Here is a 13,665-nt window from a genome sequence, read left to right on the forward strand (position 1 = left end):
CTCTAACAATTTCATATCCTCAACAACAACACTCTAACAATTGCATATCTTCAACAATAAGCCCAATATTCATCAGTCACAAGTTTCATAGAAAGGCACTCGCAAGATCAGTAACACACAAGATCAAGTTCACCAATAATAAAGAAGTACAATGCAATGAAATGCAATGTCAAGTATAGTGATGCATGTCTGACCTAATGATACACACCCGCTGTCTCTCAGTCCGGGACCCATGGGGGACATATCTGTCCATGCATCCATCGCGGCGCGCGATACGACCCTCGATAATAGTAACCATCGCGGCGCGCGATACGTCCCTCGAAATATAGTATCCGTCGCGGCGCGCGACACGTCCCTCGAAATATAGTATCCATCGCGGCGCGCGATACGTCCCTCGAAATGGTACATCCTCTTTATTTTCTTATTCTTTTTCAATTCACATAACACTTGTCAAAACCATGTCTCAGAACAATGCAAATGACATGTTCACACAAATAATGAAGAGATGACCATTTTCATAACATTGAACAATTTACAACAACACAATCAGGATACAACATCAACAATGATTCAACAAGCCTTTCAAACAATTCTCAACATATCACACAAACAATTGATCACATTGCCTTTTATTATCCCTTTCTTATCATTAGAATTAATCAATGTGGACAAGTCAACCCATCACCAAGCCTCATTACCCTAAACACATATTACAAGGAAATACATGAATTTCATTCACTTAACAAGGGTTTAGAAATTCACTTGCCTCAAATAATCGAACAATCACTCCGGGACTTGAGCCTTCCCTTTTCGTTGAACTTCCAATTCAAAGCAATCTAGTCAAATAATTAACCACAATAAGATTTCTAAACTAACAACACCCATGCTACTATAGGTCTAACCTAGACCCAAAAACTCATCCCAAATCTATAATCAAGTTCTTAAATCTCGATGCCAATTAACATGTCAAACTCTTTCAATTTTCTCCAAATTTGATGCCTAGGGTTAAGTCCCAACTTCTCCAATATCATAAATCTAAGGATATTCACAAAATACAATACCCCTAATATTTAATTACCTATTTCAATATGTCAAAAATATAGTTTATAATGTGATAATTATGGAAAAACAAAAATCTGGAAAATATCAAAACTGGTTCGCTAACTCCTGAATCAACTGTAACCATTGAATCATTATTCCTAGTATTCACCATTTTCCTATCATTAGCCAATCACCATCGTTTCTCAATTCCAAAATTACTTTATACAGATATATACCAATTTTCTTATTCCAAATCCCCTTTTTCCTCTTCAAAGCCAATATAAAGTAATACTAACAGTTATTATGATTACATAAATGGCATTTGGCCGTAATGATCACATGATTGCACGAAATCCAATTCTAATCCACTGTAACTTATAAATATACATATAATTAATCAAGTTTGCAATTTGATTCCCTTCTTGCTCTTTCTCACACATTATTATAATGATAATAATACTTATAACTACATTTGACCTCAATACACATTTTCAATTGCATAATTAATGAATTTATGAATGTTACCTGATCGTGAAGTGCAGTGGATGGTTTCCACGCCAGTCGCCGCTATACGTAGGTAAGTCTCCATTTCTTTTCTTAAGTTATGAACCAAAAACTCTCAACCCTAATAATTTATTTTTCTACAAGGGTCAAGTGGTATATGGTATTAAAAAGAATTATAAACTTAACCCATAATTATTAACTAAAATTAGTTATTTAATAATTAACCATCAATTAATTTACTCTAGTTAAATGAATATTCAAAATTTCCAAAAATGACCTTCCGGGTCATTACACAATCACACTCTCTTAGTATAAAGCGAAGCAGGACCATTGGCCTGAGCAATATACATGGTATATATATTTAGGCGCATAATAATATTGCAATACAATGTATCCGTGAGCATAATAAGTGAATTTGTATATACAGTATCTCTATAGAGGAATACATTGCATCCACACATGTAAAGTAATAATAACAAAAATCATTATATCGTACGATTAAAAAATATTTTCATATGTATACAATATTTCTGCCTTATTACATTTGCATGGATAATAAGTGTCGTCATTTGTATATAATATACAAACAAATCAACCTATTGCTATATTTATTATATAAGTTTTTAAAACAGTCATTATTTCGAATAAATATAAGATCTCTCTTTTAATTTAATGTGTAACGTAAACTTCCCCCAAAAAATTGTGGACTAAGATCTATATGCATCGAACCATGCTTAGAGTAACTATTGAAACTAAAACAAGTGCTAATTTACTATACATAAATAATAAACTGTATGTCAAGATACAAATAGAAGGAGACAAGTATAGAATAGAAGTTTGCCCTAATTCCTAAACTTAGCTCACCGAACCTTATTATGAGTGAATTCCATCATTACGTGGAATATTTTTGAAATAAAAATAAATCAACATTTTTTTAATTTAACATTGTTGTGATTTTAATTTCTTTGATTGAACGAGTGTGAGAGGGTGTTGCTGGAATAGATTGAAAGTATATGAATGATTTTATAAATAAAATTTGAGGAAGATTAGAGGTGATTTGGATTAGTTTAGAGAAAATAATCAATGCACTTGTGACATGTACATATCTAAGGTGTATATCATGTATATCAGTATGCATCACAAACATATATGAAAGACGTCACTTCAATATATGTATATGACTTTTATATGTCTCGTATGTCAGTGTATATCACAAGTATATTGTCATTGACACACACAAATGACAAGAGATAAATGGATATATAGTGGAATATACATAGTGATATACACCAAATATAATGAGGGATACACATATGGAATTGTTAATTGTTAATAGGGGAAATTTAGCAAATAGCCACTACAATAAACTTAAATAGACTCCTTAGCCATAATTTCATATTTATGGATTGTAGCTATAGCTTACTCATTTGTATAATTTGCACCTTGTTTGAATAATTTGCGGGTACATTTGTATAATTCGTGTGTATTTATATAATTGAGTTATTTTTATCCGTATTTATATAAGTATAAATATACAAATAGAATAATTACATACAATATAGATTTGTACAAATATGGGTACATCTGTAGATCTAAAATTGGATCTATTTTCAGAGTAATGCAAATTTTGAAATTACACAAATATGATAAAACTTGAAAAAATGAATTTATACAAACACAAACATCTGAACTTTAATCAGTTATACAAATTATATTAGAAAAATTACATTATACAAATTCTGAAACTACACGTTTATACAAACTTTAAAAAGTTATACAAAAAAGATTGATTGTAGCTGATGATAAAAGTGAAAACCCAAAGGAAACCACCATCATATACAAATTCAAATCAAACGAAGAATTGTTAGAGGCGAATTATACAAACATGATGAATTATATGAATTGAAGTCGACGTAATTAACGCTAAATGTTAGTGGTGAATTGTAAATTAGCTAAAATTATAACTATATTAATTAATTAACTAGTATATGTTCACTTATTGACGTAATTTTCCCATTGTTATATTATCATATGAATGTTGGGTTTTCTCAACACAAACAAAAATTCTCCAAATTATCAAACCTTACTACAACAGTGCCAGCCTAACTCTTGATTGGATAAAATCAATAAATAAAAAATTTCCACAAAAGGCCTAATTTGAATTGCAAGAATATAATCTAATAAAGCTTGTTTGGAATCCATCAAATCATCCTAAACGACAAAGAGTTGAAAATTATTGTAAATTTCTATTATGTATTTCAAATAAACTAAGATTAGTTGTGTGAGATATTCATAAGTAATTTTGATCCACTTTTTTGAGATATATATATATAATCAAATCAAATCGATATTTTCGATTCAGAACAAAAGTGGCTGCCTTCATGTGTTATTGCTTTCTCCTTTATATAATTGACTTGCTCTCATGATGAAAATATCTCTCCAAATATTATATTCATATATTTATAATAAAAAAGAAAATAGGACCATTGCTGACTATAAATGTGTTTGAATTGACTTATTTTAGATATTTTAAAGTTAAAAATTATTTTAAAGTGTTTGGTAAAATAAAAAGTTTTTTTAAAGCAAAAAAAAATATCGTAAATTAAAAATCATAACTTATAAGTCATAAATTCTAAAATCATCCAAACAGACTCTTAAATCTAGCTCCTTTCAGATTCTTTTCTTAAAGAGACATTTTTGCATTTATTTCAGATTATAGAGGTTGGCTTAGCAACGAGTTACAAAGCTTTAATAAGATATCGAGAGTACTATCAAAGTCATGTGTGAATTTGTAAACTACTCATATTCCTATCTAAGGAGTTGAAAAAGGTAAATAAAAATATAAATATAAAAAAGAACCAATAAAGGATAATTTAACAAGTTGCTAATAATTCATTTTGGAATTGTATTGGATTTATTAGGGTATTTCAATTGAAGCTTTAATTGATAATAATTAGCTTCTAAATTATCAGAATTAATATTTTCCATTTTTGTTTGTGCAAAAATAGCTAGACCACGAGCAAAGGCAAAATAGCCAGTACCACCAACAACATTCAACTTGTTATTATCATTTGTCAAACTCTTAGCCTCAACACTAAGACTCCCACTAAATTCTTTTGAATTAAATGTAAGATAAATAATATTAAACGCGGAATTTGCGAAATCTTGAATTGGGATGATGAAACCTTGCACTTTTCCAACTATACGAGACGTGTTTTCAGGGCCTTCAGTAAGAAGGCGATGGAAAATTAAAGCACCAAAGTCTGTTGGCGCTTTTTGAGAGGGGAAATTGGAAGAGGGGATTCGAGGTTGTTGAATATAGAGGGATAAATCAACCCAAGGGGGATTTTTTGATTTGTTTTGATTAGGTATTGGTGAGAATATTGCAAGGAGAATTACTGAAAGTATTGCTAATAAAATTGCAATGCAAAAAATGATTCTTGCTATCATGACTATAACTAGTGGTATATATTTGATTTGTTTGGTTTTCAAAAGAGAAATTAAGTTGATTGAGGAATAAGATTTTGAGGTATGATTGTCTTAAGGTGTGTTGCTTTTAATACTGTTCAATTTTAGGGGGTTTTGTTAAAATTTTAAAGGTTTTGGTTACTTAATCCACCTTTTTTGCTTTTTCTACCTAAACCATATATAGGTTGCAACTTGCATGAGCTTTTTGTGCATCAAGGAATTAATTTACCCCTAATAATTGATCATGTCTTGCTTGTTAAATAGGAACTTAGTTAAAAAAAATTCACTTACATAATTCTATCCTTTTTTTTTCTCACATTGTTTTGGGTGCCTAATTAGTCGAGGGTTATTTAGGAAATAGACTTTCTACCTTCAAGAGATAAGAATAAAGTTTATATACATATTATTCTCCTCAGATCACATTTTATGAAATTTTACTGAATATGATCTTGTTGCATTCTAATGTGAATGTATAGTGAAGGTCTAGTTGTATAATTTCTCAAGGTACTACTAGAAATCAGTCCATTTTTTTGATGGATTAGTCCATCGAGAATTTGTTAGAAATCTATTGAAAGTCCGTTGAAAATATTTTTGGAGTGTTCTTTTCTAACGAATTTTTGAGGTAATGTAAGTCTAATTAAAAAAACATTGTTTTTTAGAAGTGGATTTAAATTTTATGATACTATGATTTGTATTGTATTCTTAATCACCAAAATATATATTCAATTGCTTATTGTTCAAATCTCGGATGAATGAAAACCTTAAAATAACAATAAAGTTATTTTTGTATGATCTATATCACAAAGTTGAATTATGATATCAGTCGTATCAATTACATCACCCCCTTAAAGTCTAACCTTGCTTCGAATCCTGTGTAAACGCCAAATATTTTGTTTATCAAACCTATGGTAAAGTATCATCTATGCAAAAGATCTAAAGAAACCCCAACTAATTAGTCACAACCAATTAATCAATAACAAACTTTTAGAAGAGGAAACATGGTTGCATCATTACTCAACCAAGTTGGTGTAGTGGGTAAATATATATATATATATTAATTATATAGCATGATCAAATAAAACACATATTTACATTCCACATGCATGCAACTTACTAATGAAGAAAGAGCAACTTAAAAAACAACTCACCAACATTTTCTTCATGTTGAAAGCATTCATTTCGTCCATTATGTCACATGCATGCCTCTACACTTGTAATTAAGCAAGTCAAGGTGATGGCATTTTATTTCATTTTCTTCATGAGACCAAGTCACTTTTTGGTCCCTATACAAGTAGAAATTGTACAAAATAACAGAAAGAAAAAGACACTATGATTTTTTTTAATCGGTTCGTTTTGAGTTCAATTAATTCAAATACGTGTTAAAAGTCTCGCTTTGAGGGTAAATCATTCCCTACAAAAAGACAATTTTATATCCAGAAATCAAATACGAGATCTTTACTTGAAGATAAAAAGGCACTTATTATTTCACCGTACCTGTTTTGTAGTCAAATAGTCTATATAAACAATGGTTGATCACTTAGTACTCACATTGTCCAAGAAAGGCACAATGAGTACTACAAACTACCTAAAATTACTACTCATACTCCAAACTTTATTCTCATTATCTTACCTTACAACTAGCCAACAACCATCAACAACACCAATTACCACCACCACATCAGTGTTAGACATTGATGGTCATGAGCTACAAATTGGCTTAAAATACACAATTTTACCTATTAATCAAAATGGAAATAGTAGTAGTGGAGGAGTTGGTGGCTTAGCACTAGAAGCTAAAAATAGGCCATGTCCATTTTATGTCATACAAAAAAATGTTGAATCATCAAATGGACTTCCAACAAGGTTTATGCCTATTGACAATAACCAACAAGTCATAAATTTATCTACTGATTTAAACATTGTGTTTCTTGCTTCCACAATTTGTGTTCAATCCACGGCATGGAAGGTCGGTGGCGCGGACGAGAGAACGGGAAGGAGGTATGTTATGAGTGGTGGCATGACTGGCCGGCCGGGGATTGATACAATAAGCAATTGGTTTAAAATAGAAAGGTATGGGAATAATGAGAGTTATAAAATTGTGTTTTGTCCAAGAGTTTGTAGTAGTAATTGTAAGGTAGTGTGTGGGAATGTTGGTGTTTTTAATGAGAATGGGAAGAAGTGGCTTGGGTTGAATGATGAACCACTTGTTGTTAGGTTCAAAAAAGTGTTGAATTAGTAGCAAAGAATGGTACTTTTCATTTTTCTTCTTCTAATATACTCCATTTAAAATACCTGTCATGTTTCATTTTTCGAGAATTTATTTGATTAATCTTCAGATCCTTGTATGGTCTATGATGTTGGTGCATGATTTGTATGATATACACCTCCCCACCTCGTGTTTCAATAGTTGTCTCGCTTGTTGCTCTAGCCATTCTGTGGAGAAGAACTTATAGATTAATTTAATATTTTAAAATTAAAAATTTGATATTAAGAAATTACATGAAAATTACTATAAGTTATAATTCTTCTAATATTATTATGGGGAAAAATTACATCTTAGAATGATGGACATAATTTATGTAGTTTGAATTTCAAAAAAAGAAATATGACGAATAATTTGAAACAGGAAGAAGTATGATTTTCGTTTTCCGAGTGTGAGCTCGGAAAGTTCTATGCCGAAGTCATTCAATAGGTAAGTAACCAATTTTTGGACAATATAATGTTATTATCTTATATGGTGGATTAAGAGCAGACAACTTACCAAAGCTTTTTAATTTAATCAATCTTATATTATTTTTATTTGAACTTCAGTCATATAAAATTTTAATACAGTAATTTTTTTTTCTGAAGTTGGACTATTTATCAACAACCCATATGGGGATCTCAGATTTGGTTCCATAAACAAGGGGATCCCAAACTAGCACAGTTAGGTCCAAGCCCATTTTACCCATTATTTCTCGTTTCTATATGAGATAAATTTCATAACTTTTGCTTATACGAAGCTGAATAACAAACACTCCTGCATGTTGTGAGAAGGTATTAGGAAAAATTTCCCCTAAGGGGTCATAATCCTTATCTTCATTTTCATTTGAATATCTTTGCATACACATCATATGCACATGTTATATCTTTCTTGTTATCAAAAGCATCCACACTTTTATTGGACTCCTTTCTCCATTGCAATTTGCATGGTTTCAAATTGCTCAAGGTGTTGGAAATGGCCAACCATTTCTTTCATTTATTACTTCCCTATTCAAGTCATTAAGCTATATAGTTCATTAACCGCGCTCTCCGTTCATGGTAAGCTTCCCAGTTCCCAGATCAATCTTCAAGCTCAAGAATCTCCAAAGCTGATTATTTACGGAAAGCCATGTACTACCACTAGAAATCTGGATGATGATGTAGCTAAGGCACACCCATTTCAAGGTTCTTTTTACAGACAACATACAAACACTCTAAAATAAGCTCATTTCCCCTGGACTTGTTGCTAGAATTTGACCATTTTGGAAACAGAAGAAAATTCCTCCAATATTGATGATTGGCATTGCAATGCTCTCAATAACAAAAAATCGCAATCCAAATATCGAAAACTTTCAAGGTAGTGATTTTAGAATAAAACTAGCCTGTTGAGGCATTATAAGTCAGTTGGCTACGTAAAATACTAGCTCTCATGTATGGAAGTTACAGTTTAAATCTCATACCTAAAGGTATCAAGTGGCTTTGCCATTGACAAACTCTCTCTCATTTGATATTCAGTCTTATCCTTCGACATTTGAGTTGAAAAATACATCACAAATTTTCTTTTTCAACTAAACAATTGTTTATATAGTAATTGATACTTTCTGAATACAACAGTGACTTTAAGTTCTTTCTACATTTCTGAATACAATAGTGACTTTAAGTTCTTTCTACATCCTTGTTTCCTAAGGACAGTAGGGATAAAGTGTATATTTGGTATTGTTACAAGGAGACAATAATGAAGTAAGCATCACTTGATCAAACTTCAACAGAATATCTTGAAGCTATTACCCGCGACTTTGAGAAGAGACTAAGAATAGGTTTCGGCAAAAGAATGAGAAGATAAGCTGATTAACTCCAAAATATGAGAGAATGACTGAGATGCTGATCCACCTTAATATCATATGTACTTCACCAGCCATTCCAAGCTCTGTCATGTATGAATATGCCATTAGGAAAAAACTTCTTTGATAAGCTAAAAGCAGCAACGTTAACTTCATTTACTAATATCACAACTTTGATTATACAACTGTGACTCTTCCTGTGTTTCTGCAGAGAAACAAGACGAGCTAAATATTGCTAGGTAGGGATATAGTACCTTGATGCATTCAGGTAAATCTTCGTCTTTTATTTTGGCATGAGTCTGTGAATGAAGAGATGAAAAAGCATGTGAATTAGAGTTTTCAAATGCATTACTGATCATGACTCTCTACACTTATAGAAAATGTGCAAATGCAAAGCACAATTTTAGATAAAATAGTGCTTAAGAATATACTTGGATTCTTCCTTGACGATACATTTCCAAGTTAAAAGAAAGTCACAAACTTATTTCACTTGGATTAATATTTATGTGTTTCAGAAGTTACCTTTGTGACCAAATGGCATGAGGCATAAAGATTGGCAGCTGATAAAGCGAGAATCACCAGTGCAGAAGCTACAGTTGATGGTCTGTAGCACAAGTGTTCATGACCCAACAAAGCTAGGACTGCCAGGTATTTAGCTGTCCTCTCCATATATTCGGTAGCTGTAGCAGCTTTAAGATAGAACCTGTGCAGTTGTGACAAACGCCAAATAAAATAGATGCATGACTCTTTACTTCTTCAGTTAGTGTATGTTAAGGCTAAGTCATCAAGTATCAAATTTAAGCAATTGTATAGCATGGTTAACCGTTGTACCATAAGAAGTTGTAGATTGTGGGAAGAAAGCACTGGAAGTTGAGGACCTCCTGCACCAGCCACTCCATAGCCACCACTTCAGAACAGCTATATGCAGTGCCTGCAACAGAGAATGTCTTCTGGCGAATGCTGAAATGAAAGAAGTGAACTTGTCAACTAAATAACTTTTCAGCAAATGAGACCTAAGAAGATTAGTATGCTTTAATAATGATAGGGAATGTAAAATATCAAGACTTTTGAAACTGTAATGTCCTTAGTTTCGTCAATTTGAACTTCCTTTGAGAATTTCTTACTATATTTCCCAGTAAGTAACATCCGGAAAAATGAATGCAAGGTAATTTGCAATGCTGAGCTCCCTCAGATTTTACAATTGGTTTTGAGGCTCTGCTTATATGCACTTCCTTTCGACATTTCATTACGATACTATATACTCTAGTTGCTCTCAAGTGAACAAGCCTGGATTTAATATCAGAGCAAGAGATGTTACCTGTTGAAAGGCTGGTTTTCTTCGATCCTGACTGCCAGAGTAAGGCAGGCTATGCCAGCAATTTGAAGGCATCTTTTGGTTTTGAAGTATCCTTTACTTAGAAATCTGTCAAAGAGGTTGACACTTAGGAACATCGTCTCCTTCTGAAGGTCCTTCCTCGTGGCTTGCTGTAAAAGAAATATGTCCAGCATTAGACAAGGGAAAAGTGCCAAAGTACTAGTGACATTAGTATGTAGAGGCTGTTGAAACAATTTTTAGTTCATTTGTATTGCAGTTCTCTGCAGACAAAAATGGGAATCTTAGATCCCTTGAACTACTCCCAGAACCATGGTGTTATAGGGCCATCTGGTGTAAACGCCTGAAATGCCAGTGGATCCAAATTTCTTATTTTTTTTCATTACAAAGTCCTAACAGCAGTTTATTTTTTGCTTATAATTATCCTCCCAATGAGTTACTCTATGAACAAAAGGGAAATAGTATCGAGTTATATTACTCTCAATTTGTTTCAACTTACATGGCATCCTTTCCATAATCGAACTCTCCAAAATGTTTGATGATATTATTCTACTCAACTTTCTAAGATCTCATGAATTTAAAATTTTAATATTTTATAGTAATGTCTATCAAACTAATCTTCAATTATTATACTCTATGGACCGTTACTTTATTTCAGAAAAATGGTACTGCTAATATTTAAGCGCACACAAGCAATATGGACAGCATTATAGGCTCACGTGCAAGGTGGATTCTATTGTCTTTCTACCAGTTGTTAAAAAATATAACTTCCACATGCACTATAAGCCGTAAATTTATATGGCACGAAAAGTTGATTTGATTCGCTATTAGCATCAACTTCCAGAGAAATTTTTAACTGCATTTCAGATCAACTAGAAAGGAACGCGGGGAGTAAACACGTTCATCACTAACTAACCTCGAGTATCCAATGAACCATCTGTAACCGTTGCTGCACGATTAGATCGCCGTAGTCCGTAGTGGAACAGTATTCCTCGGCGTAGTCGTGTAGATACAATTGCCTCCTCTCTCTGTTTCTTATCATCCTATAGCTCTCTTCATCCTCTTCATCCTCCAATCCCTCCATACATAAAGGAAATAAACAGAATCATGATGATATTAAGGCTAACTAATAGTATACAACATAATTTTAGAAAAAAAACTTCAATAATTACTATCTCAATCTAAAACCAGTTCAATCCGCTAATTTAAATTCTCTCTATCTACTCTGATACAACTATATTTGTTTCAATCCACTGCTCAGTATTCATGAACTACAAATTCGATGATTTTAGAGAGAGATCAATAGATTTTGTGAAATGTAAATTTTCAGTACAAATTAAAGGAAGTTAAATAAATAGCTTACAGTGAATTCAGTAGAAATGTGATCTTCCGAAGAGTTTATGGGAGTGGATTGCAAAGCAGCGGTTGATCTGCAGAACTGTTGACCGAACCGAAGAAACAACGTGAAAGTAGGTGAAGGACTAGCGTCTGCGTTCGATTTCTCAGAGAACTGGCTTCCGGAGTCGTACCAATACGACGGACTATAGTCGGAGAGATCTATATCGGAACTCTCCGGGAATATCTCCGATTGGAGTTCAGAATTAGCTGATGAATAGTCATCAGAGACATCAACAATTGAGAAATTTTCAGAACATTCCAGATCAAATTCTGCTTCAACGAGTTTCTCATGAGCTTGTTCTACAGCAGATAATTCTACCTCTGGACAGACTCGTGAAACTTCAGACTCGACCTCTTCCGCTGCTCTGTTTTCACTACATTTGATTGATTGAACTGATAAATTTCCACATTTTGACTCCGAAGGCGACTGTAAGACGGAATTGAATGAAACGACATCTTCATGGTTGATTTTCGCAGCATTTCTGCTTCCTTCAACAGCATCCCCTCCGGATTTTGAGCTTTCACCGCAAAAACCACCAGAAGCTTTCAGAAATCTCGAAATTGCTTCAGAATCCTCAGTTCCTTCAATAAATTTTGCATTTCTATTCCGCTTTGAAACAATATCGCGAGAGATATCAACTGGATCTTCAATTTTTATGATTTTTCCGATAACTTCAGAACACGAATCAACACAAGAGCATTCCGAAAATTCCACTTCAGCATCCTTCTTCTGATCCAAAAGTAAGTTCTTCCTGAAATAAGCTCTAGTAATTCTCCGAAATTCCTCTCCTTCAATTTCACGCTTCTTCACTTCCTTATTCACAGAACCTTTGCTCGATTGACGCGAAACTTCACTTGTCAAGTGAGACGAAGCAGCAACTGGGAATGAACGTAGAATCGGAGATATATGTGATCGCTTCCGGCGAGGTAGCTTCGACCGGAGCTGCTTCTTCACTGCCGGTAGGATTTCCTTAGGTTGCTGAACCGCCTTTTGAACTGCTTCTGCATGTAACTTTCGCTTCATTGCTTGTACTTTGCTTAGAACGTGTGAATTTCCTCAAACCGAGTGTGTTCAAGTTGTGTGCGTCAGTGAGAGGAAGCCGTTAATGGCGTTTGTTTGCTCGGAGAGAAAATGGGGAAAATGGGGAGTGTGAGGGTTTATATACGCTGTGGTTGAGTGGGACCACGTTGATGTCACGTTGTTGTTAATTTTTCTTTCACATTTTCTTTTTCTTTTTCTTTTATTTTTTTCTCGTGCAGAAATACTTAAAACACTTTTCATTTTTTCGAAAATAGTTTAAATTTAATTGAAAATTTGCCCATAAAATCTTTAATTTTTTTGAATGAAATTTATATATTTATAAATTATGTAAAAAGCATTATAAGTCATAATAATTGATAATTCAATTTATAGTATCTCAAAATCCGAAAAATATCACACAAAATAAGACAGAGAAGTGTGTGTATATATATATTCTCAATTTAAAAAGTACAAACAGTTTAAATTATTTATCTTATAAAAGAAGTCGGCCGACTATTCAATTCTAACTAAGATAAATCTACTATAAATGTGGATATTTTCGTTTTGAGAGTGAGAATTGTAGCTCACAGAATTACAAGTTTTTGCATAATTTGCTTCTGATTTCAATAAAACTACTCAAAATTAATTGATTGGTATAAATTAATACTCCCTCTATTCACAAAGAATGACCTTCTTTTCTTTTTAGTCAGTTTCAAAAAGAATGACATCTTTCCTTTTTTGGTAACATTTTGTTTTTTGCTTTCCACGTAGCATGTTTAAGACCACAAGATTAAGGGCAATTTTGTACATTTGACATA

General features: G+C 32.7%; 3 protein-coding genes across 3 annotated transcripts; 1 reads left to right on the plus strand and 2 right to left on the minus strand.

The window, feature by feature from the left end:
- Positions 1–4,414: 4,414 nt before the first annotated feature.
- Positions 4,415–5,044, minus strand: LOC125856411 (dirigent protein 11). The gene has a single exon (XM_049535940.1). It carries the CDS (start codon positions 4,993–4,995, stop codon positions 4,438–4,440), a length of 558 nt encoding a protein of 185 aa, XP_049391897.1. The 5' UTR covers positions 4,996–5,044; the 3' UTR covers positions 4,415–4,437.
- Positions 5,045–6,574: 1,530 nt separating this feature from the next.
- On the plus strand, positions 6,575–7,290 carry LOC125855576 (kunitz trypsin inhibitor 5-like). The gene has a single exon (XM_049535311.1). The coding sequence runs from the start codon at positions 6,581–6,583 to the stop codon at positions 7,247–7,249; it is 669 nt and encodes a 222-aa protein (XP_049391268.1). The 5' UTR covers positions 6,575–6,580; the 3' UTR covers positions 7,250–7,290.
- A 1,567-nt stretch (positions 7,291–8,857) lies between these two features.
- On the minus strand, positions 8,858–12,935 carry LOC125855539 (cyclin-SDS). The gene is made up of 7 exons (XM_049535271.1): positions 11,792–12,935; positions 11,345–11,506; positions 10,414–10,580; positions 9,927–10,055; positions 9,618–9,798; positions 9,350–9,394; positions 8,858–9,181 (listed from the first exon to the last, which is right to left on the minus strand). Exons 1-7 carry the CDS (start codon positions 12,848–12,850, stop codon positions 9,152–9,154), a joined length of 1,773 nt encoding a protein of 590 aa, XP_049391228.1. The 5' UTR covers positions 12,851–12,935; the 3' UTR covers positions 8,858–9,151.
- Positions 12,936–13,665: the final 730 nt, after the last annotated feature.

Source organism: Solanum stenotomum, chromosome 2 (assembly GCF_019186545.1).
Source record: "Solanum stenotomum isolate F172 chromosome 2, ASM1918654v1, whole genome shotgun sequence".
NCBI classification, from domain to species: Eukaryota; Viridiplantae; Streptophyta; class Magnoliopsida; order Solanales; family Solanaceae; genus Solanum; species Solanum stenotomum.